This window comes from Somniosus microcephalus, chromosome 19 (assembly GCF_052327205.1).
Source record: "Somniosus microcephalus isolate GS21.2 chromosome 19, FLI_Smic_1.0, whole genome shotgun sequence".
Classification (NCBI taxonomy): Eukaryota; Metazoa; Chordata; class Chondrichthyes; order Squaliformes; family Somniosidae; genus Somniosus; species Somniosus microcephalus.
The window spans coordinates 21,094,813-21,117,406 of NC_141005.1; the positions used below are offsets into that span (position 1 = coordinate 21,094,813).

General features: G+C 41.8%; 1 protein-coding gene across 10 annotated transcripts in view; it reads right to left on the reverse strand.

The window, feature by feature from the left end:
- git2a (G protein-coupled receptor kinase interacting ArfGAP 2a) overlaps positions 1–22,594 on the reverse strand; it is a 99,369-nt gene that overhangs the window by 20,006 nt on the left and 56,769 nt on the right. For 6 of the 10 annotated variants that reach the window (XM_085961332.1, XM_085961331.1, XM_085961330.1 and 3 more), the window contains exons 12-16: positions 20,907–21,018; positions 13,192–13,331; positions 12,036–12,185; positions 4,899–5,147; positions 1,094–1,183 (exon numbers count right to left, since the gene is read on the reverse strand). In XM_085961332.1, coding sequence (XP_085817458.1) covers positions 1,094–1,183; positions 4,899–5,147; positions 12,036–12,185; positions 13,192–13,331; positions 20,907–21,018 — 741 coding nt within the window. The remainder of the gene's footprint in view (positions 1–1,093; positions 1,184–4,898; positions 5,148–12,035; positions 12,186–13,191; positions 13,332–20,906; positions 21,019–22,594) is intronic. The other 4 variants (XM_085961334.1, XM_085961337.1, XM_085961333.1 and 1 more) reach the window with 3 other exon arrangements.

The following is a 22,594-nucleotide window of genomic DNA, read 5'->3' on the forward strand; positions in this document are numbered from 1 at the left end:
TAGACGAAGATCATGCCAATTCGATCTCTGATCTATGATTTATGATTTAGCTGATCGCAGCCAGCATGGAGGTTGGGTGCTATAAATGTCCTCCGTGCCTGGATCTGATACCAGCTAAGGTTCTTGCTTCTGATCAATATCCAGCGATCCATGTTTGAAGTGTGGACTTTGGGCAATGACAGGATTGGTTTGGCTGCGATGCTCGCCAATGTTCAACGTCAAGGATTACACATGCATAATGGCCATGAGGTACTAAAAAGCGACCAGTGCTCATGGAACCATACGACATCATGGAATCAGTGCCTGCAGGAGTGGGGTGGGGAGAAAATTGGGAAGAAAAAAATTATAGCCACTATATTTATACTGAAAGTTTCTTTTCCAAATTTTTCCACATCCCTTCTTGAATGTGCTGGTGTATGGCTCCACGGGCCCTGCAGTACCTTGCCCAAGTGGCCATTCTTCACACGAGCTCAGGCAGAGTGTTTGCAGGCAATTTGCTTGCTGAGTGCATCACAGTTGAGCCTAAATCCAGTCATCACCCAACATTCCTCACCCCCCCCCAACCCCCAAAAAGTATATATATATGCCAGATAACAACCAGGAGTTCAGGCTGACTATTTCCAATCCCTGTCCCAAGGGTGCTGAGGCCAGTTGTACTGTAGCTGAAATCAGCTAACACAGCAAGGGACCAGAGATTGAACTTGGAACGTGCCTGCTCTATATGGCTCAGTACAACACTGGGCAGTGAATTCACCCACTAATCATCAGGGCAGCTTGATGGTATCTTTTGAATGGAGATCTAGTACCTGTGCTGTAGCAAAGGGTCAAGCTTTGATGGCTGTAAGGCTAATTAAGTTAGGTGTGCAATGTGACCTGTGGTTTGGGAGCAAGCAGGATTAATAAACTGAATAAAAAAAGTGAAAGGCAGAGAAGAATGATCAGGAATATGCAAACAGTGGGTGAAAGAAACCCCAGTGAAAGGTGACTATTCATGCAAAGATGAAGGGCAAAGAGGAGGGAAAGAGGTGGCAACAGGCACTGCAGATGGTCACCACCTCCTCCTACGCACAGACCAACTGAGAAGGTACTTAACCCTTCGGGTGTTCTCATCCCGGGACCAGGAAAGCGTGGAAGGGAAGGAAGGTAAAGATGAAGAGGAGGTCACAAAGGCACTCCTCCCAATCTGAAAGGGGAAAGAAGAAACACTCGAGCAAAAATTAAACATAAGTAAAACACAACAGAAGAGAATGACCCCACAAACTGTAAACATATAGGTATGCCAAGTTTATGTCAGGACTTTCTGATAAAAGTTTTTACTGGGTTTAAAAACAAAACAAAATTGCAAACAGATTTCAAAACAGTGAACAAACCTCAGTTTAACCGAATAGGTTGCCTTACTTGGTATGGTTACCAGTAGAATTGATAATATTGCAAAGACGTTATGAACACTTTGCCAATTAAAACAGTACAAATTGGTTTATCTCATCCATCCAAAGCTCTGCCCATCAAATGCACTTACTAAAGTGAAGTATATTCCTCTGAATTAACTCAAAGCTCTTAAAGATACATGTAGCCCCGTTTACTAGCACCTAGCGATCTCTTCCTTGTTTTTCTGTTTGGTTAGAAACAGGATGGGAACACATATTTTGTGTGTAATCCTCTCTTTGGTATCATCATGGTTGGCTCTATAATGTCACTGATGGGAAAAGTTATACTGCAATCGAAGACAGGACAATATACAAAATGTTTGTTCCTGACCAGTGGTTTCAAAGAACAAAATGGAAACCAATGAAAGAATCAGAAGCTGTAGGAATTCTGATGCAAACGTCTCCTTTAAAAACCACCTGCACACAGAGACAACCTGGACGTAGTAGACAGACTGGTCTGACGGCACTTAATTTGTATTTTTTGGAATAGCAAAAAATGAATAAATGGTTTATTTAAAAATGACATGTTGAGATTAAGTTTAAAAAAATGCTAGTTCATCTATTTCTACTTTTAAAAAATACTACAGCATCTAAAAAAAAATCACAGGAGTACTGAGCACAACAAACCCAAGGAGGGCACACTTCCCATTCCTGCAATAATGCTCATGATTTCACAAAAGCACCTGCTACCTCTACTGACACATTAACGAAGCAAGGAAATTCAAACTATGTGTAACATAATGTCTTGATGTTAGCAGATTTGAAGGATAGATGATGGAAAAACGACTATTTTACAAGGCACAATTCTTTCAACAGGTTCAGATTCAAGAATCAAATTTAGTACATTTCAGGTGTTAAGGTTGTTACTTGGCATACCTACAAACAAGTCGACATTTAAACGCAACAAGACTTCACTGAAAATAAATTCTGCATGCAACTCTTAAAATTAAGTTAATGACTAAGAATGACACACTTTTTGGTGATTTATAATAATGCTTATTTAATAAACCAGCAAGGATTTTTTAAAAGTAAAAATCAGGAGGATGTATTTAGTCAATGAGGCCCATTTACCTCTAGTTCAGTCTGGTTCAATTCAAACAATAGGACCAGTGGTGGTTTGGAACAAATTGCTGTGGTAACCAAGTTTTACACTGGGCTACCAATGAAACACTTCATTTTATGAACTTAAAGGCAATTAAATACAAAGCATAAAGCTGTATTTTTTTTTAATGAAACAAAAATAATGTTACCCCAATCCACATATGAAAAGGAAAAATTTGCAGGGCTATAGGGAAAGAGCAGGGGGGTGGGACTAAGTGGATAGCTCTTTCAAAGAGCTGGCACAGATACGATGGGCCAAATGGCCTCCTCCTGCGCTGGAGGATTCTATGATTCTGTACAGTATTTCACAAAGTAAAAATTCTAATGTTGCTAAATGCTGGGTTGTTCTGCATTTAAACTCAAATAACTTTAAGAAGTGTAGCTTGTTGAAGTTTAGTGCAACACCATCATTCCTATACAAAGCCTGTGGAAAATAAATTTGGAAAAGTATGGGATGGGTTTGTATTCCAAACTCAAGCCCAGTCTGAATGGCGAATAAAACAACCAAATTAGGCATAATCCAGATTTTAGCATAAATCCAATTAGAGTAACAATGTCTCTCGCTTTATGACTCATCACTGGTGTTGTACAAGTTCTTCCTCATCAAAAAGGGATAAACTGTATTCCAGCATTCCCCAACACACAGCCTGTATAAAAACCAGGGCAGATTTTACACTGCCCCCGCCCCACCCTCCGTCTAAATGCAGACTTAAAATCCGACTAGTGGAATTCATTTTGAAAACTTAATGTTCAAAGATTCAAAAATGGAGAATTTATTGATACCATGCAAAAAGACTAAAATCACCAATAACTATATTGCTTTCCTTGTTTGCACGGTGATGTAGTGAGTTTAACAGAACATAGGGATCCAACCTGCAGCATTAGCAGAACGAATAGAAGAAGTGTCAATAAAACGAACACCTAGAGGACTTTAAACCTTTAAATGCTATCCTTTTCATAATGGTTCAATTACCTGGCAGAACTAGAAAAATATTTGCATATTTAGCTTACAATGATTAAATGAGGCTGTGCACCGATGGTTTATGTAAATAGGGGAAACTAAACAGTCACAAAGATAACGAAGTGTCATCAGGTTATTTAACAAGGTAATTCAATAGAGAGAGTTTTTTTTTTAAGAAGGACTTTTAATTTCAAAGATATTCAATTGTTAAAAATAAAGCTGTGCAAATGTGACTTTTTTCCTCTCCAGCAGGCAAAGATTCGAGAACCTTGCCCAAAAAACCATCGTCCATGTATCAATTATTCAACCACAGAGAGCACCACAGCCAAGGCCAACTCGGTCCTCACCTAACAACCAGTGAACCGAGTTTCCGTCGTGGTCACTCAACATTGGTCAGGAGTAGCAAACCTCTCCAGCCAAGGGATAGTTGAAATCCACCAATCAAAGTTTTCAAGATATTAAGGGGAGCTGATTGGGTAGATAGAGAGAAACTATTTCCATTGGCTGGGGATTCTAGGACTAGGGGGCATAGTCTAAAAATTAGAGCCAGATCTTTCAGGAGTGAAGTTAGGAAACTTCTACACACAAAGGGTGGTAGAAGTTTGGAACTCTCTTCCGCAAACAGCAATTGATGCTAGATCAATTGTTAATTTTAAATTTGAGATTGATAGATTTTTGTTAACCAACGGTATTAAGGGAAATGGGGCAAAGGTGGGCATATGGAGTTAGGTCGCAGATCAGCCATGATCTCATTGAATGGCCTCCTCCTGTTCCTATGTTCACCACTCCAACTGATGACTTGGCCGAGATCAGCTAACTTGGCACAGACCAGGCGTAGAATTGGAGATATTTCTGGTCTTTCGGCTCAATACCACCCCTTGTGGTGCATATGCAAACTGATGGGGAATCATGGGGAAACTTAACTTTGACCTGCCAAAATAACCTGCTGGTTTCAAGGACGCAATTAATAAGACCTTCATGATTTCAACTCAATGTACAATACTTGTATGCCACCTAGTGCTTCAAGCAGGCATTTTCTTTCTTCCTCTATTGACATTTGGTCGAATCAAGTTAAAAAGTTTAGGTGAGGGTCTATTAGGCCTTGCAATTTGAATGTGACAATGATGATGTTAGCACAACAGTCCTGGAATACTAACATTTAAAGGAACAAGGTTTAAGGGCAAAAGGTTAACATGCTCTAGGTGTCATTTTTATTCAATTAGGCATTTTTCAATAAGATTTTTTTAAATCTTAGTTTTGTAATAAAAAGCAAGAGTAATAGAAGGAACAGAAACCACAAGACAATGTTTTGTAAGTTGGAAAAGAAAATCAGAATTTAGGACGAAGAGGGAAAGGATAAAAAAAAAAAAGCACAAGTTGCTTACCAGAGCTGACGGCGGTTTACTTACGTGTTGAGGGAAGGGCTGAAGTCCTGCAATACTGTCCTCTGGGTACGTGACGTCCCCCATTGGGAGATAGGGTTTCTGACCAGAACCAGTCTCGTACATGGACATAGGCCGGCTGCCACGTGCAGACGGGCGCCGTTTTAAGGACGAAGGATTGGAGGGACCTGGGTATTCTGAACTGGTGGGAACTTGACAGATATTCGTAGTGACCTGCTGCCTGAGGGTGGTGTTCTCACTCTGCAGTGTTTGGAGCTGAAAGAAATGTTTTTTTAAAAACCAATAATCTTTTCTTGCACCAAGTAAAGCTGGACAAATTTTGGCGATTTCTGCAAAGTGGTTCGTGCACATTATAAATGAAATGTTGCTATAACAAGTAAAGTCAGAGAGAGACAGACAGAGAAAATGAACAAATGAACATTTCAGTAGGAGCAGCTGAAGCATGGACTAAATTGCGCATAAATCACCATAAATTCCATCTGGAGGTTTAGCAACATATATTCACATAGTAGAGTTTAAAAAAGAATTTGGTCACATTGAAGAGCCCAGGTCAAAGATGAATAATTTACAGACATTCATAAATGTGATGCTGTAGCTTTAAGCCCACTAATTGCAGCATTTTTATGGTGGTTTACATTAAAAAATTAATGTCTGGGTAAACAATGTTTGTAACATGAGAGCCAACACATTTAAAAAGCTGTCTGCATGCACACCTCTTTACAGTATCCTTTTCTTTGCTCTTAACACATCACAAGCCTCTAAACTATTAATTTGAACATATAAAAGTATAGAGAAACCTGTATAAACGGACATTTATTGAGGGACCCAATAACCTGCGTGGTAAAAGATACAAGAGGCACTCTGAAACCACTGACACTCGCAAATTATGAACTACCTTCAACGCACCAAGACCTTTTATAACTTAAAACACGAGACACGCCGGTCAGCGCGAGGTGATAGTGGGTTTTGTGAAAGCAACGGCTTTTGTGGAATGGGGAACTCTTTACCCAGCATCCAAAGCGGCAGAGAAACTTCTCGATCTCTGGGATTAAATGCTCGCAAGGCTCTACCCCATGGATAGAGCGGTTTCTCTGCCGCTATGGATGCTGTGTAAAGAACTACCCATTCTCCTGAATTTTGTTTTGAAAATAAGGACATCTGCAAAAAACGAACAGCTAATGCCAGTCCCCAAGGTGTCTGTAATTTACAGGTTTCACTGTACTAGCTTTTGAGGTATTCTATCTTCAGTCATTTAAACATGTAAAAAAGGATTTCAATGACAAAACACAAAGAGGCGCCCCTCAGTGCTTTGATTACACAAAACAAAAGAAAGGATAGTGTAATATGAAGCCATAGGAGTTTTGCAACATTTATTGCAACAGAAAACACCGATATTCATCATATAGCCTTAGTGATCATTAACACCAGCTTCTCCTGCTCTTACGATCCTTGGCAGACTTTCTGCTCCATGTCTCTGGGGCTCCATTGATAGGATTCTGTCTGAGCAGGGATTCAATGCCGTCTCTCCTTGCCGGTGTCCAACTTGTCCTGCACTAGAACCTGCTCGCCCATCAATCCCCATCCTCACTAACCTACAGTGGTTCCCTGTCCGTAAATGCACCAAATTTAAAATCCTTGCCCTCTTCTTCAAAATCTCTTCACAGACTTGCAACCTCCTTCAGCCTATGTTCCCTCCCACATGCTTTGGTCCTCTGACTGTCTGTGCATTCCCCCTCATTTCGCCCCACCATCGGTGGCAGAGCCTACAGCTGCATTGGAACATTTTCTACTTTAAAGACGCTACATAAATGCAAGTTGATGTTGCTTTGCCTTTTCTTGATCTTCAGCAGAAAGTGCCAAAAGAAGGCAGAGTAATCCCAGCTTCAATTAAGTAGGTGAAAGGGCTATAAGAGATAGAATTATTTAATAGAACCACTGGTTCTATAGTTTTCCTCCACCTTCCTGGCAATTGACTACAGTGAGGTGCTCACCATGTGAATCACAGGTGCAGACTTGTGGTCCCACTCTAGTGTAGTGCATTGGAGCATGCAGTTGAGCAAAAAAAATGCTGCAAAAGAACAGTCCCAGATCAAATTAACATGCGCAGAATACAGGTAGACTATCCTTTATCCGAAACCTCGGGACCAGCCGAGTTTCGGATAAAGGAGAATTTCGGATTTCGGGAGGTGGGTCGGCAGGGGTCCGCGGGGGGGTCATGCGCACGACTTACGCTGACGCTCAGCGTAAGTCAGTCGGGGTCGGGGCCGGCGGGGTCCGCGGGGGGGTCGGCGGTTGTCGGGGCCGGCGGAGGGGAATCGGCGGTTGTCGGGGCTGGCGGGGTCGGCGGTTGTCGGGGCCCGTGGGGGGGGGGGGGGGTCAGCGGTTGTTGGGGCTGGCGGTTGTCGGGGCTGGCGGGGGGGGTCGGCGGTTGTCGGGGGGGGTCGGCGGTTGTCGGGGCTGGCGGGGTCGGCGGTTGTTGGGGCCGGCGGTTGTCGGGGCCGGCGGGGTCCACGGGGGGGGGGGGGGGGGGGGGGGGGGGGGGGTCGGCGGGGGGTCGTGCGCACGACTTACCCTTTATCCGAACTTCCGAAACCGGAACCCTCTAAAAACCGAAGGTTTTTTCGTTCGTACGCATGACTTACGCTGAACAAAAAAACCTTCGGTTTTTAGAGGGTTTCGGTTTTCGGAAGTCCGGATAAAGGGTAGTCTACCTGTACCATGTCATTGGAATCTTAGCACTCAACAGGAACAGTCAAGTATCACAAAGCAATGCAAGTCCTGCTACAAATTTGAACTCACTGAACACATCTGCATTTATACAGCACCTTTCACATCCTTAGGAGGACACAAAGTGCTATGCAGCTAAAGAATTACTTTCTGAAGTGCAGTCACTTGTTTTGTAGACAGATGTGGCAACCAGTTTTCACACTGCACGGTCCCACAAATATCAATGAGATAAATGACTAGTTAAACAGCGATTTACTTGTACTTCTTGCAATCTAGTATACTGTATTTGCTGCTCACGATGTGGTCTCCTCTACATTGGGGAGACCAAACGCAGATTGGGTGACCGCTTTGCGGAACACCTCCGTTCAGTCCGTAAGGGTGACCCCGAGCTTCCGGTCGCCTGTCATTTCAATTCACCGCTCCATTCCCACTCAGACCTCACCGTCTGCGGCCTCTTGCATTGTTCCACGGAAGCTCAGCGTAAACTTGAGGAACAGCACCTCATCTTCCGATTAGGCACTTTATAGCCTTCCGGACTCAATATCGAGTTCAACAATTTCAGATCATAACCTCGGCCCCTATTATATTTTTATATTTTTTATCCACACCTTTGGTTTGTGCCTTTTCCTTTTCCTCTCTCTCCCACATGGCAGCTGTCTCTCACTCTGCCAGCGCATTGCACACTTCATCTAGAGCCATTGTTTGTTTCTTTACCTATCCTATTACTATCTCGTCTCCCCTTGAATATCTCTTAATGTCTCTTCTTTCATCCCCTCCCCCATTTCCCAGCCCCCAAACTGCCTTTTAATCTGTTTCATTTCCTGCCTTTTTTCTCAGTTCTGTAGAAGGGTTTCGATCCGAAATGTTGACGACGGTTTCTCTCTTGACGGATGTTGCCTGGCCTGCTGAGTTTTTCCAGCGTTTTCTGTTGTTAACGTCTTTTGTTGGTGTAGCCTGAGCATCAAGAGAACTCGATAGCAAAATACTGCGTATGCTGGAAATCCGAAATAACAACAGAAAACGCTGGAAAATTATAGATTCTCTACTGCCACCCAACTAACCCAGCAGAGACCAATCAAACCTGGGACTTTCTGGGTTTTTCTATATTTACTTTCATGGGGCGACTATTTCAATTTCGATAATGTGTGCCACATTGTTTTAATCTATTAATGGCTACAATGAACAAAGCAGCTTTTGTGTTGGATAGAGGTCATGTTGAGATAGGGAATCTTGGTCCAATTAAAAAACATTATCTGGAAATCATTTCATGCCTTAAAACATTTGTTTTTACTTAGAAAGAACCACATGGGCTGTTCACTCTTAATAGAAAACTGCGCATTTTTAAAACTTTTACGAAGGGTTAAATGATCTGTCAGTTCCAGCCCATTAGTTTGTTAATGAGCCAGAATAAGGCAGATAAAGTTTCAGTTCGGGGAGAATTCTGGCTATGTTTAATTTTTGACTACCAATACAATTGAATATGAAATTACGACAACCCATCTGTACAAGGGAAAAGAAAGCGAAAAGGAAGGTCAAGTGTTGCATGCACATCCAATTTTTTTTGTTAAAAACACAGATCATATTGGAAATGTCATTCTATTCCTTGTAAAACTGCTCGGACATTTTCACGAATCACTGAGCTGAATTGCTCAGGTTTCTCGTCCTTCTCCTTCAGAGATCGGCAACAGCTTCCGTTACGTCTCTCAACCGCGCATGCTGTAATTTCAGATCTTGCTACTGTCTGACAGCTATTGTAAAATGGTTATTGAATTTCCTCCTCCACTGAGCTTCAAGCCTCTGAACAGACCATGATTAATTTTTTTAAACACCACTCATTGAAATTATCACTACTGTGATTTCACTTTCTGATCAGGCTGCTTGCGATTATTAAAACAGCTTCCTATTCTACAATAAGCCTGTCAAAGAATGCTGCTCATTTATTTCTGGGGATTGCAGGAGTGGGATTGCAAGGCGTTGCACATTTGGGTCCTGCCTTTGTAATGTTCTCAGGTACAGCAGTGCAACTCACTCATGTAAGCAGTCCGAGTGTTTTACATTCAAGTGTATTCCTTTACTGCTCAATATGTAACAATACAATAGCATAGCCTAGGAATGTAACAACAGCACATCCTCGTCAGCTGAACAGAATATTTGTGTCTGTTGCACATGCCCAGACGTGCTCTTCTCCAATTTTTTCAAAGCCGAACAGAGAAAACACATCCTTAAGCTATATTATTTCACAGCAAGTGAACATACAGAGCAATAATTATGATCAAACTCACTTAGTTCAATCAGTACAATTTGTCTTTGCATAATAATCCAAAATAATGAACATGCTACACCTCCCCACATTGGTGAGTCATCTTTCTCAACTTAAACAAAATAACTTCTATCTATCTCCTGCATTTTAAGCTGCAGAGTTGGCGAATGCTTGCCTTCACAGCTCTTCCTTTAAAAGAAACTTGCCAGTGTGTGATTTTGTCTGTTTTTTAATCTTCCTGTGCTCACAACTCAAAGGGCAGATGACAGATGATTACTGAAACAGGCTAACAAATTGCTTTTGTTTTCACTCTTGTGTGAAAGCACTTTGCTTTAAAAAGCCAACATTTTAATGTTAACTCTTTTCCAAACTCTTCTGTGCAAAAAAATGGTGAAAACAAATCCCAAAAATTTGATTAGAGGTTTAACCTCATTTTTGATTTCTGAACCTCCATTTCTTTTCCACTACCGGAGGGTAAAACCAGGAATGGACTAGGCGGAAATGCAAAACCACTTGCTATAATTCAGTCTATGGTAAAGGGAAGCAAACAAGTATGTCTTATGAACACCCCTCCCTCTGAGGAAGTGTTGAAAAATAGGATTTGTAAAAGTGAAAAAGGACCTTTCACAATTTAAAGAATCAATTTCTTTTCTACATTATTTTAGGACAGGGATCATAAATAAAGGGTGGTTTTAAAGGAAGTAGCTTCTCACAGTGGTCCAGTCACAAGTAGATCGGCCCAGGTTCTGTGTTATTTTCCCTTCTGAACATTATGTTCAATATGACACAGAGGAGGACGTACAGCACACTAATTACATTTTCAGGTAACACCAAATTGTGTAATGAAGTCAATAACAGACGAGTTGAGAGAAAGTTGGTTATAAATGGTTGATGGAAGCACCATGTTGCTGCAAGTGGATTTAGATATGTTGGGGAAGTGGACCCAACATATATGTCTTTAATACAGAAAAACATGTAATTATGCATACAGATGAAAATAAAGGAAATAGAATACAGCATGGTTGTCGGTTTTAGACAACTGACAGGAAGAAAGACTGGCAAGTGATCGGTGGCCATTCTCTCAAAGCACAAGCGCTGTGTCAGGAGGCTGTGGCCAAGGAAAACAGGGTCCGGGGCTGGAATGCACTGCCTAAAAGGGTGGCGCAAGCAGACTAAATAGTAACAAAAGGGAGGCGTAAGCAGATTGAATAGTAACAAAGGGGATTTGGAAATGTATTTGAAAAAGAAAAAATTGCAGGGCTATGGGGAAAGAGCAGGGTAGTGGGACTAATTGGATAGCTCTTTCAGAGAGCCGGCACAGCACGATGGACGGAATGGCCTCTTTCTGTGCTGTCTGATTCTACCATTCATTACAAAACTAGGACCACGATAATAGGGTTATACACGACGTTTCTAAGATCTAATTTGGAGTAACATGTTCAGTTTTGGTCCCCCACCCATCTCAGAAAGGACAATGTGACTGGAAAAGGTGCAGAGATGGAAAACAACAATGATCCCGGCTTGAGTGTGTTGCACTATGAAGATAGCCAGCAAAAGCCATTGCAACTGTCCTCTGCAATTGAAGTACTGGATGGTTTCAGACACAAAATAATATTCAAGTAGTTGGAGCCTTAAAATACTTATAACTAACCAAATTTTCACTAAGCCAGTCACCCATAAGCCATGTGTGGTACAGGAAAAAAATGGCGATATTGGGGGAGGGGGGGGGGGGGGGGGGAAGCAAAAGAGCATCGCATTTTTCTCTCTTTTGCAAAAGGTATAAAGATGGCAAAAATGATACTGATACTAGTTCAGCTCCAAATCAACAAGAAAACAGAAACAAAAATGAAATATGAAAAAGAAATGAGAGAACTCGGAGGTGTAGTGAGGTACTGTTGAGAGTTTAAATATTTGGTGTTGCATTTAGGACAAAAATCCGTAAAAACACCCCCTACCGCCACCACCACCCCCCCCCCCACCCCCCCAAAAAAAAGTAGATAGAGGCAAAGGAATATGGAATGCATATTTAAATAATCCACATAGCTCCAAGAAACATCATTGGGATCCCAGTTCTCTAACTCAGGAAAGTTATCCTTGACCCTTGGCTACAAAGCACATTGAACTTTTCAAGAAGTGTCTGAAAAAGTCATTCTTACTTTTTTCTGCATCAAACGCAGCTCATCGCTCAGGTTGCTGTTCACTTTCATCAGCTGCTGTATCTTTGCCTCGGAAGCGCTGAGTGCATTTTTCACCTCCATGTATTCCTGTAATGTAATTGGTCCGTCTGACAGATCAGAGTCCATGCTCTACAACAAGAAGTACATCTGATGAACAAAATTCTCTTTTTTTGTAGCGACGGTTATAAAACTATCAAATTTTTGGAGGCTAAAGCTGCAGTGTGTTTCCCCTCTTTCCAAAATCTTTTTTTACTCATAACTAACAATCCTTCACTGCTGAACTCCACTGTTAGAATGGCTAGGCAGGTGCCAAAATACCACTGGGGCCATGATGTTAAATGTTACAGGACAGAATGAACAGGTTCAAATGCGAGTTAGCATCTGGATTTTGTAAGCTTTTAAACAATGGCTGAATTATAACTGACAGTAATCGCATTGAATGGGTTTAGAGCAAACTGTGACAAGGCAATCTGAGGTTTTACCACAGTAATGTGAACCTGTTTGTGATTACTGCCTTATAAATCACTCCCACTTATCAATCGCAAAACAGTACATCGGTTGATTCCTCCATGGCACTGCACACAAATAAAATGGTTGGGTTTATAATAATGGACAAAGCTATACAGAAAGAAAAAACAAATTCAAATAAGGCTTTTTGCTGCTAAATGCATGCCACTGAAAATGTTGTCGCTTTGTTAAAGTTCGATGAGAGCCAAAGAGCGAGTTGTCAACATGTCACTAAGCAGTACATGTGCACAGCCTGGAAAAGCAACACCAAGTGTGGCTTCTTGCGGTTGGGCGATTCTGACCCACCCTTTGCTGCCTGCAATAGAGCTGCAACTGGATGTGATGGGTCATTACCAGCAACCAACTACTGGAGTCACCTAGCAGGGATGAAAACTCTACTTTGCGCATGATGACTTGAAAGGGGAGTAATCTAAATTTAAAGCACTCACCCAGCTCCTCTTCCTTCTGTAAGTGCAACTTTTCCTAAACGCTGATATGCATAGTAAAATACACTTCTTTGGAAATGGACTGGAACTTAACATTCAATGTTAATTTTGGACGTGATTCAGGAGTTGGTATCAGGCCACCACCTAACTTGAGCTTCATTAAAATGACACGGTAGAGGTACCTTTGCTCTGATTGCTTTAACTGCTGGTTCCTGGTCCGTATCTTCATCTGAAGCAACACTGTCATAATCTGGCTGATCATTGTCATGGCTCTCACTGCCATGGCGATCATTAACGCTCTTCAGTACAAGTTCCACATTATCTATGTTAACAAGAAAAAAACTGAGCAGTTGCCAAACTGATTTATTTATAGCTTTAGAATAGTCCAAAAATGAAGAAACTGAACAAAATAGAAGAGAACTTACTCATTGAAACAGTCTTCACACACCTACAGACAAAAGTAACCTCTGGTATGAAAGGTCCGAGAAAGAGTATGCCAGAGTGCCTGTGATTATACAGGTAGACTATCCTTTATCCGAAAACCTCGGGACCAGCCGTGTTTCGGTTTTCGGAAAATTCCGGATTTCGGAAGGTGAGCGAAAACACTTCGGCTTTCAGAGTAATTCGGTTTGCGGGAGTGCGGATAAAGGATACACTATCCCTTATCCGAAAGGGTGGGGGTCGGGGGTGGGGGTCGTGGTCCGGGGGGGTGGGGGGGGGGGGTCGGCAGGGGTCGGGGTCGTGCGCACGACTTACGCTGAGCGATTTCGGTTTTCAGAAGTCATGCTTTGCGCCACTTTCGGCTTTCAGAGGTTTTCTGGTTGCGGATAAAGGCTGGTACACTATATCTTATCCGAAATGGGGCGGGGTCGGTGGGGTTGGGTCGGGTTCGGCGGGGGGGGGGGGGTCGGGGTCGTGCGCACGACTTACGCTGAGCGATTTCAGTTTTCAGAAGTGCGGAAAAATGCTACACTATCCCTTATCCGGCTAGGCCTGTAAGTCGTGCGCCACTCTGGTCATGTCGTGCGCACGACTTACGCTGACCGAAAAAACCTTCGGTTTTTAGAGGGTTTCAGTAGTTCGGATAAAGGGTAGTCTACCTGTATTATGTATTGGCAAATGACTAACAACTGCATCTCAACAAAGCAACAATCACCTTTTCAGATCAGTTTTGTCCACGGTTCAATTGAAATGGAACCTCTGACAACAACCACCGACCCAAATCTGACAGAGAGAAAGAGGATGACTGTAGAGTGTGGCACACTTCTTTGCAAGGAATGGGGGAAGGGAAGATGTGATCATTCTTAAAATGGTCATGGATGAGCAATGGCCATTCAGCCAAGCGAGCCCATCCTTCCAGCACCCCAACTATCCCAGCCTGGCATCCAATTGCATTTTGAATGCCCCAATATCTTTACCACTAGTATCTTGTCTGTTAAGTTATTACAAACATTTATATGAGATTAAAAAAAGTACTTTTCACTGATTGAAATTGTTATCCCCTGGTTCTACTAGCTAACTCTGAAATTATATTCAGATTTACCTCATCAATATCATTTAATACTTTGATCTGACGCACCCGTAACCTCATTCTCCAGACTGTAGAGCTTGAGCTGCTCTAATTTTTCATTGGAGCTCATCTCTTAACACCTGGGATTATTCTTGTTGCTCTTTAATGTACCCTTTTCCTTTTACACCCCACTGACTCCTCCATACAATAAGTACTAGCTCCATTAGTGTTAACTACAGGATGATGGGACCTGCAGTGAAGAACACAAGATACCTCTATTACAGCACTCAGCTTATACTACCCTAATAAACCAATATATTTGATCCCCTATTAAACTGCTGGAAGACTGCCCTAGAAGTTGCTCTACTGCATTAAATTTCACAATGTTAGATAAATACAATAAAAAGGGGGTGAAGTCCCAGCAACATTTACAGTCAATAGACAGCTGCCCCAATAGTTCAGTAAATTCAGTGTGAGATTCAGCCATTAGGCTAGGAAAGTCCCAGTTTCAAATCCCTTGTCCATGCTAATCCCAGTTGTGGTAGTAATTCACCTGAACGTCTCTGGGCTGGGTGTGAAGAGATAAATACCAAGGTTCCCGCTCTGAACGGCCTTAATAACCCCGACTGAAAAGCGCATGTGTATGGATGTTGGGCGAGGACAAGTTTTTAGGCCATGAAGCCACATATTTAAGTAGTCAGTCAACAGTTATCAACGGGGTCAGACGTAAAAATTAGCCACTTGGGTGAGATACTGGAGAGCAGCATTGGAGGCCATACCCAAATATAAGTCAATGCTTTCAGAAGAGGACGGAGAGAAAAAAAGTCAACACACAGAACTTTTCAAAAAACAACTGATAACACAATGAACTGGGAACATACACACATTCTAAATATACGGTTTTAAAAGCACATGCGTTGCTGGACTTTTATTTGCTGCTACTTATTTGAGGGGCTGCAAAGCAGGAAAGATAGTTAAAATAACAGGCATTTTCTTCTCTCTGGCCTGTTAACTGGAGGTTGTCAAGCATAAAGGTGTGTGCAGTGACAGGATGAGTTTTAAAAACAAGACAAATGTATCTGGACAGTTATAACTGCGTATCACATAGCCAGTTTGCAACAATATGCTTAATTAGATCAGTATTCTACTTTGTCCTTTGACCAAGTATATGTTTATCTGGGCTCAACTGTATCACTTCCCCATGACGTACTGTATTTCTCTTCATAAGACCTTTATTAATAGTTTGGAAAACAGGCATTATGGTAAAGGTTGTCATTTATTCAACAACATGGTGGGGTGGAGGAGAAAGAGGGGAGGGAAAGCTAATAAACCGCAACAGGTATTATAATGCAGGCCATTTTTATTCAACAGCATGGGGGGGGGGGGGGGGGGGGGGGGGGGAAAGAGAAGAGAAAGAGGTAAAAAACTTGTTCACAGAACTTCTGTATAAAAATATACAACATTTAAGTCATTGTTATATGCAGTAAATCGTTTAAAAATGTCTATGTTATTGATAATTCTAGTATGCAGAAGTGTTTCAAAAATATATCGCAAAATTCATACTCGTGGTCCAATCACACATTTTTCAGTAAATATATTGCATCATGCAGAAATGCCATTATAAACTGGTTCAAAAACTGCCCAACACACCTAGGGTGTTTAATGCATTTTACAAAGAAATACCAGGCTATATACAAGTCTCAACCTGAATCACGTCCAAACCCCCACACATGATTTCAGGATAAATCAATTTCCCATTTTAAAGGCATATGTAGGTACAGAAAAAGTGTGTTTTTTTGGCTGAGTAAAAAAAGTGAGCATATACACCTGAAAAATTCCGCCTGTTTAACTAGTATGTGCCAGTATCTATTTAGATCGTACCATAAATTCATGGCTACTGATGATCTCAGTTCAATGAGAGAGTTCTACAAGTTAACCTGTGGGGAGGGAGGGAAAATAATCTTCATCCAATGCTCAAGCATACCTCCTAGCATGATTCGAACAAGAACATATCGTAAGCTGGCAGGTGCTACCCTCTTTTAGAGTGGGAGAGGAAGACGGATGAAGTTCACTGAATTCTGCAGCTCTCCTTATGGCACAGTTGGTAGTGCAACTAATTCAGACCCAGAAGGTCCGAGGTTCAATCACTGGGCTTTGCTAAGTTAGGTGAACCCAAGTAGGTGGGGCAGCAGGATGCAATAATGTGCCTCACAACTCCCAAGATCGGGGGGGAAGAGATTGGGCTTTGCCCCCCAGTCAAATAGTCCGTTGACGCTCAGCACCTAGGCTCATACATGGAGAATGGTCACCTGGACGAGGATACCAGAGGGCTGCCACCACACGTGGTAACGGTCGATAGGAGAAGAGCGGGAAAAAACTGATGGGCGGTGAGGGAAAAAAAATTGATGGAATTTTATTCTTGGACACAAAAGCTTAAAATGTTTTTAAGTACATGTAACAGATTAACACTTCAAACTTTATGCAAGCGTCAATTTCCAATTAAAAAAAATCTATTTTACTATATATTAAAGACAATTTTTGGTTAAAAAATATAACCAGCAAGATATTGGACACCAAAAGTCTTGACTGTGCTTGGTAAGAGATCCTTTAGTTTGAATTCAGCTTGTAGTCCTGTGACCACTGTCGAAGAGTAATTGGCACAAGTTTCTGTAGAGACCTTTGTCCAATCTTCAACATAGAAACATAGTATCCAAAAATCTCTGTAGTTAAAGCCATCCATAGTGCCCTCAATGAATGTCATTTCCCTTCTATCAATTCTTGCTAAGCACCGTCACAACTCTACCACTTCCATGCTTCGTGGGTAGGACAGGACATTTTTCAGTGAAAGCTTCACGTGTTCACCTCCATGTGTGCACCTTTTCATCTGAATGGAAAAATAATAATTTTGGTTTCATCCAACCGTAAGTTGCTACTCTTAAGAATTAGACTTGTTTTTGTTTTAATGCACAAAATGTAAATAAGAGATACAGCTTTTCTCTTGTATTCCTAACCATGTAGACTATTAAAAAAAAAATCCATGAAATCATGGTCACTGAACTAAGGGCTTTGTTTGCTTCTCTCCTCCACTCGTCTCTCGGTTTGTAAGTACCTCTTTCCGTCAGTAATGACCAGCAATCTCAATTTATAGGAAAGCAAGCTTTTAAGTCAACCATGCAATTGTTGACAGTTGTTATAAGGCGTTCTGCTCTCCCCTTGTAGTTTTATTTCTCCTTTTCCAGAAAGTTCTGGGGCAGAGTTCCACGGGTGCTGGCTATACTCTGATACAGCTCTCAAGTGACCATTCTTCATGTGCGAGTCTAGGGGTGGGGAGTGGAGGCAAGGAAATCACAGCCGAGCCCAATTTCCCTCAACGTCCACATTTTTTTTTCTTTCTGCTAACTTTCTCCCCATCTCTCCTGAAGGTGCTGACTCCGGCTGGGATACTGTTCCACGGGCAATGTGCACCCTCTAGTACCATATCCAAGTGACCATTCTTCACGCGAGAGCCTAGGCTAAGTGCGGGCAGGTTCCTTACGGCAAAATAGATTCACAATTGAAGCTGATCCCATCCTCACTCAATGTTCACTTTCTGGAATGTACCTCGGACTTGTTTTCTCCTCCCTACTTAAGAGCGCCGAGGGCAAGTCTATCACTGCAACCACTGCATCAGGTGAGGCCAGAGCAAACCAGAGATGAAATGTGGTCTTTCCTGGATTGTATGACTTAGTATCACACCAGGAAGTGTATGCACAAGATTATTTTACCTGTACACTTACTCCTTTAGTAAAAGGGTGCCTTGTATCGGCTGAAGACTACACATCATTACTACTACTTCTATATTCAGTTTCAGCTGGTGTGTTTGCTGCAGTTCAACATTTTTCTCGATTGTCCCTTTCCACTGATGCCAGATGTCACTCAAGAAAACTAACCAAATTTGGATACTTTTTTTTTAACACTTTTCATTGAAATTAGGGAAATAAATACATAACAGAAACATCGAAAAAATTTAAGAGTTAAAGATGACAGTGTTCAAACATGTTTTAGTTAATTGCTTCTAAATAAACATGTGCAATTTTCCACATGGATGAACATGCAGTTCTTAAGTAGACTGCTTGGTCAATAAAATGGATACGAAAACCAACAACTTGTAAAAAATAGATCGGGATATCACAGCAGTGCGACATCCCAATATACAGTACAATGTCCACAAACTGTGAAGTGAACTGCTCCTCCTGCAGCTCACTATATAACTTGTATCAAGAGATAGTCTTTTCCTAGTACTCCCACATCTCCATTGCTAAAGATGTCCCAAGAAGCCTATTTTCCTCTGTTGTACAAAACACTAACTTCTTAACTGTGTGTATCTTGGTCAAGACTCAAAGATTTCAGTGCTGCTCCCATATATGGGGAGGCTCTTCTCACACCTCTTACTCACTCAGACACAATACAAGAAAATAAACATATAAGTGATCCTCATTCTCGCACTTCCAACCACTCTCTTTCCATCTTAACCCTTCACATCCTGTATGTACACAGCCAAAATGCCATTAGTCTTTTTGTGCAAGTCCTTACTTCTCCAAGTCTTCTTTTCCTCCTACAATATACAAGCTTTTAAAATTCAAGATTAGCATCACCCAATCACTATTTCTTGATTTGCCCTGTCTTCTTAGGGGTCAGCTGTGGCTCAGTTTTAGCACTCTCACCTCTGAGTCAGAAGGTCGTGGGTTCAAGTCCTACTCCAGAGACTTGAACACAAAATCTAGGCTAACACTCCAGTGTGGACAGTGCTGCACTGTCGGAGGTGCCGTCTTTTGGATCAGATGTTAAAACCAAGACCCCGCCTGTCCTTTCAGGTGGACGCAAAAGATCTCATGGGACTATTTTGAAGAGGTCAGTTCTCCCCAGTGTCCTGGCCAATACTTATCCCTCAATCAACATCACTAAAACAGATTATCTGGTCATTATCACACTGCTGTTTGTGGGATTTTGCGGTGTGCAAATTGACTGCCGTTTCCTATATTACAATTACACTTAAAAAAAAAAGCACTTCATTGGCTGTAAAGCGCTTTGGGATGTCCTTAGGTCGTTAAAGGCGCTATGTAAATGCAAGTCTTTCTTTCTTTCTACCCTAACTTTTTCCAAGTTCAGTGCTATCCTGCACTATAAGCCTTGGACCTTCACCTAGGATTTTCCAATTAAATAGGTAAGGAATAATAAATGGTAGCTAGAATTGTTTTTGAAGGGTATATGAAACATTTAGAAAATATTCATGATGCTCAGACAAAGCATACAGCATTACCATGTGAAGAACTAACGGCAGCACGGTGGCATAGTGGTTAGCACTGTTGCCTCACAGCGCCAGAGACCCGGGTTCGAATCCGGCCTCGGGTGACTGTCTGTGTGGAGTTTGCACATTCTCCCCGTGTTTGCGTGGGTTTCCTCCGGGTGCTCCGGTTTCCTCCCACAGTCCAAAGATGTGCGGGCTAGGTTGATTGGCTATGATAAATTGACCCTTAGTGTTAGGGGGATTAAATACACGGGGATAGGGTGGGATATGTGTTGATGTAGGGGTTACGGGGATCGGGTGGGATATGTGTCGGTGCAGGCTCGATGGGCCGAAATGGCCTCTATCTGCACTGTGGGGTTTCTGTGATTCTGTGTGATTCTGTGAAATATAGCAGCATGTTGAATAAAATAAAATACAGCATGGTATGGCAAGAATTCAGACAGCAAATTATTGAATAAAGTTTAAACTGCTACATAAATAGTTCAAAATATCTCATCTGTTTAAGCTTTATTATAAATATGAACAAAACAAGTTAAACTCTAAACTGAGAACTATAGATAACTGGGGATGATCGCAAGGCAGAAATCTCACTGATACAGATGTTTCAACAGTCATCTGAAATTCAGAGTAGATTACACCTTTCTTAAACTTCAGCGTACCTGTTCTTCTCACATACACATTTCACAGTTTATGGGACATTTTCTTCACTTGTTTTTTGTAGGAACAGCTGTTACAGAATGGCCAGCCAGTACACTCAGTGTCAGTGTGCAACGATCCACACTAAATGAAAGATTAAACTCTTCTAATTTTATTAACTGATAACCAACAACTGATCTTTGGAAAATGATCTGTTGGTATAGATTTATGATAAGTGCACAGATGTGGCACTCCCCTGTCTCCTTTCACTTCAGTGATACAGTTGAGTCCTGATGAACACAATGAACTTGCCAAAGATTATGTTTGCATGAGGAAGACCTCTACACAAAGTGACGGTGAATGGGAATAGTACATTAGGATTCTGCATTTTAATCCAGGCTCCACTAATAACTGCAATGCATTTTGAAAGCTGATATATTTTAAATGGGTAAAAGCACACATACCTTTAGGACTAGTGACAGGATTCCCCAGTTGTCTCCGTTTGGCATCACTTAAAATATCAATTACCAGAGTGGCAAACTCATGAGCGTTAAACCGGGCCAGCTTCTGTCTTCCCTGTAATTTACAATAAAAGGAAAGTACAGATAAGAGTCTGAATGTGTACAACATCTTAGTAGCAATGACGTTATGAATGAAGACATAGAAACATAGAAAAATAGGAGCAGTAGGCCATTCAGCCCATCGAGCCTGCTCCACCATTCAATATGATCATGGCTGATCCTCTATCTCAATACCATATTCCCGCTCTCTCCCCATACCCCTTGATGCCTTTTGTGTCTAGAAATTTATCTCCTTCTTAAATATATTCAGTGACTTGGCCTCCACAGCCTTCTGTGGTAGAGAATTCCACAGGTTCACCACTCTCCGAGTGAAGAAATTTCTCCTCATCTCAGTCCTAAATGTCCTACCCCATATCCTGAGACTGTGACCCCTGGTTCTGGACCCCCCAGCCAGGGGAAATATCCTCCCTGCATCCAGTCTGTCTAGCTCTGTCAGAATTGTATACGTTTCAATGAGATCCCCTCTCATTCTTCTAAACTCCAGTGAATACAGGCCTAGTCGACCCAATCTCTCCTCATACGACAGTCCTGCCATCCCAGGAATCAGTCTAGTGAACCTTCGCTGCACTCCCTCTATGGCAAGTATATGCTTTCTTAGATAAGGCGACCAAAATTGCACACAGTACTCCAGGTGTGGTCTCACCAAGGCCCTGTATAACTGTAGTAAGACATCCTTGCTCCTGTACTCAAATCCTCTTGCAATGAAGGCCAACATACCATTTGCCTTCCTAACTGTTTGCTGCACCTGCATGTTTGCTTTCAGTGACTGGTGTACAAAGACACCCAGGTCCCTTTGTACATCAACATTTCCCAAGCTATCACCATTTAAATAATAATCTGCCTTTCTGTTTTTCCTTCCAAAGTGGATAACTTCACATTTATCCACATTATACTGCATCTGCCATGTATTTGCCCACTCACTCAACTTGTCTAAATCACCTTGAAGCCTCTTTACATCCTCCTCACAACTCACAATCCCACCTAGTTTCGTGTCGTCAGCACACTTGGAAATATTACATTTGGTTCTCTCATTCAAATCATTGATATATATTGTGAATAGCTGGGGCCCAAGCACTGATCCCTGCGGTACCCCACTAGTCACCACCTGCCACCCATTTATTCCTACTCTCGGTTTCCTGTCTGTTAACCAATTTTCAATCCATGCCAGTATATTACCCCCTATCCCATGTGCTTTAATTTTCCACACTAACCTCTTATGTGGGACTTTATCAAAGGCCTTCTGAAAATCCAAATACACCACATCCACTGGTTCTCCCTTATCTATTCTACCAGTTACATCCTCAAAAAACTCCAGTAGGTTTGTCAAACACGATTTCCCTTTCATAAATCCATGTTGACTTTGTCTAATCCCGTTGATATTTTCTAAGTGTCCTGTTATCACAATCTTTATAATAGACTAGCATTTTCCCTACTACTGATGTTAGGCTGTAGTTCCCTGTTTTCTCTCTCCCTCCTTTTTTAAATAGTGGGGTTACATTTGCCACCCTCCAATCTGCAGGAAGACAGTAGTTCTATGATACAGGAAACTTTGTGATATCCGGCACCGACGG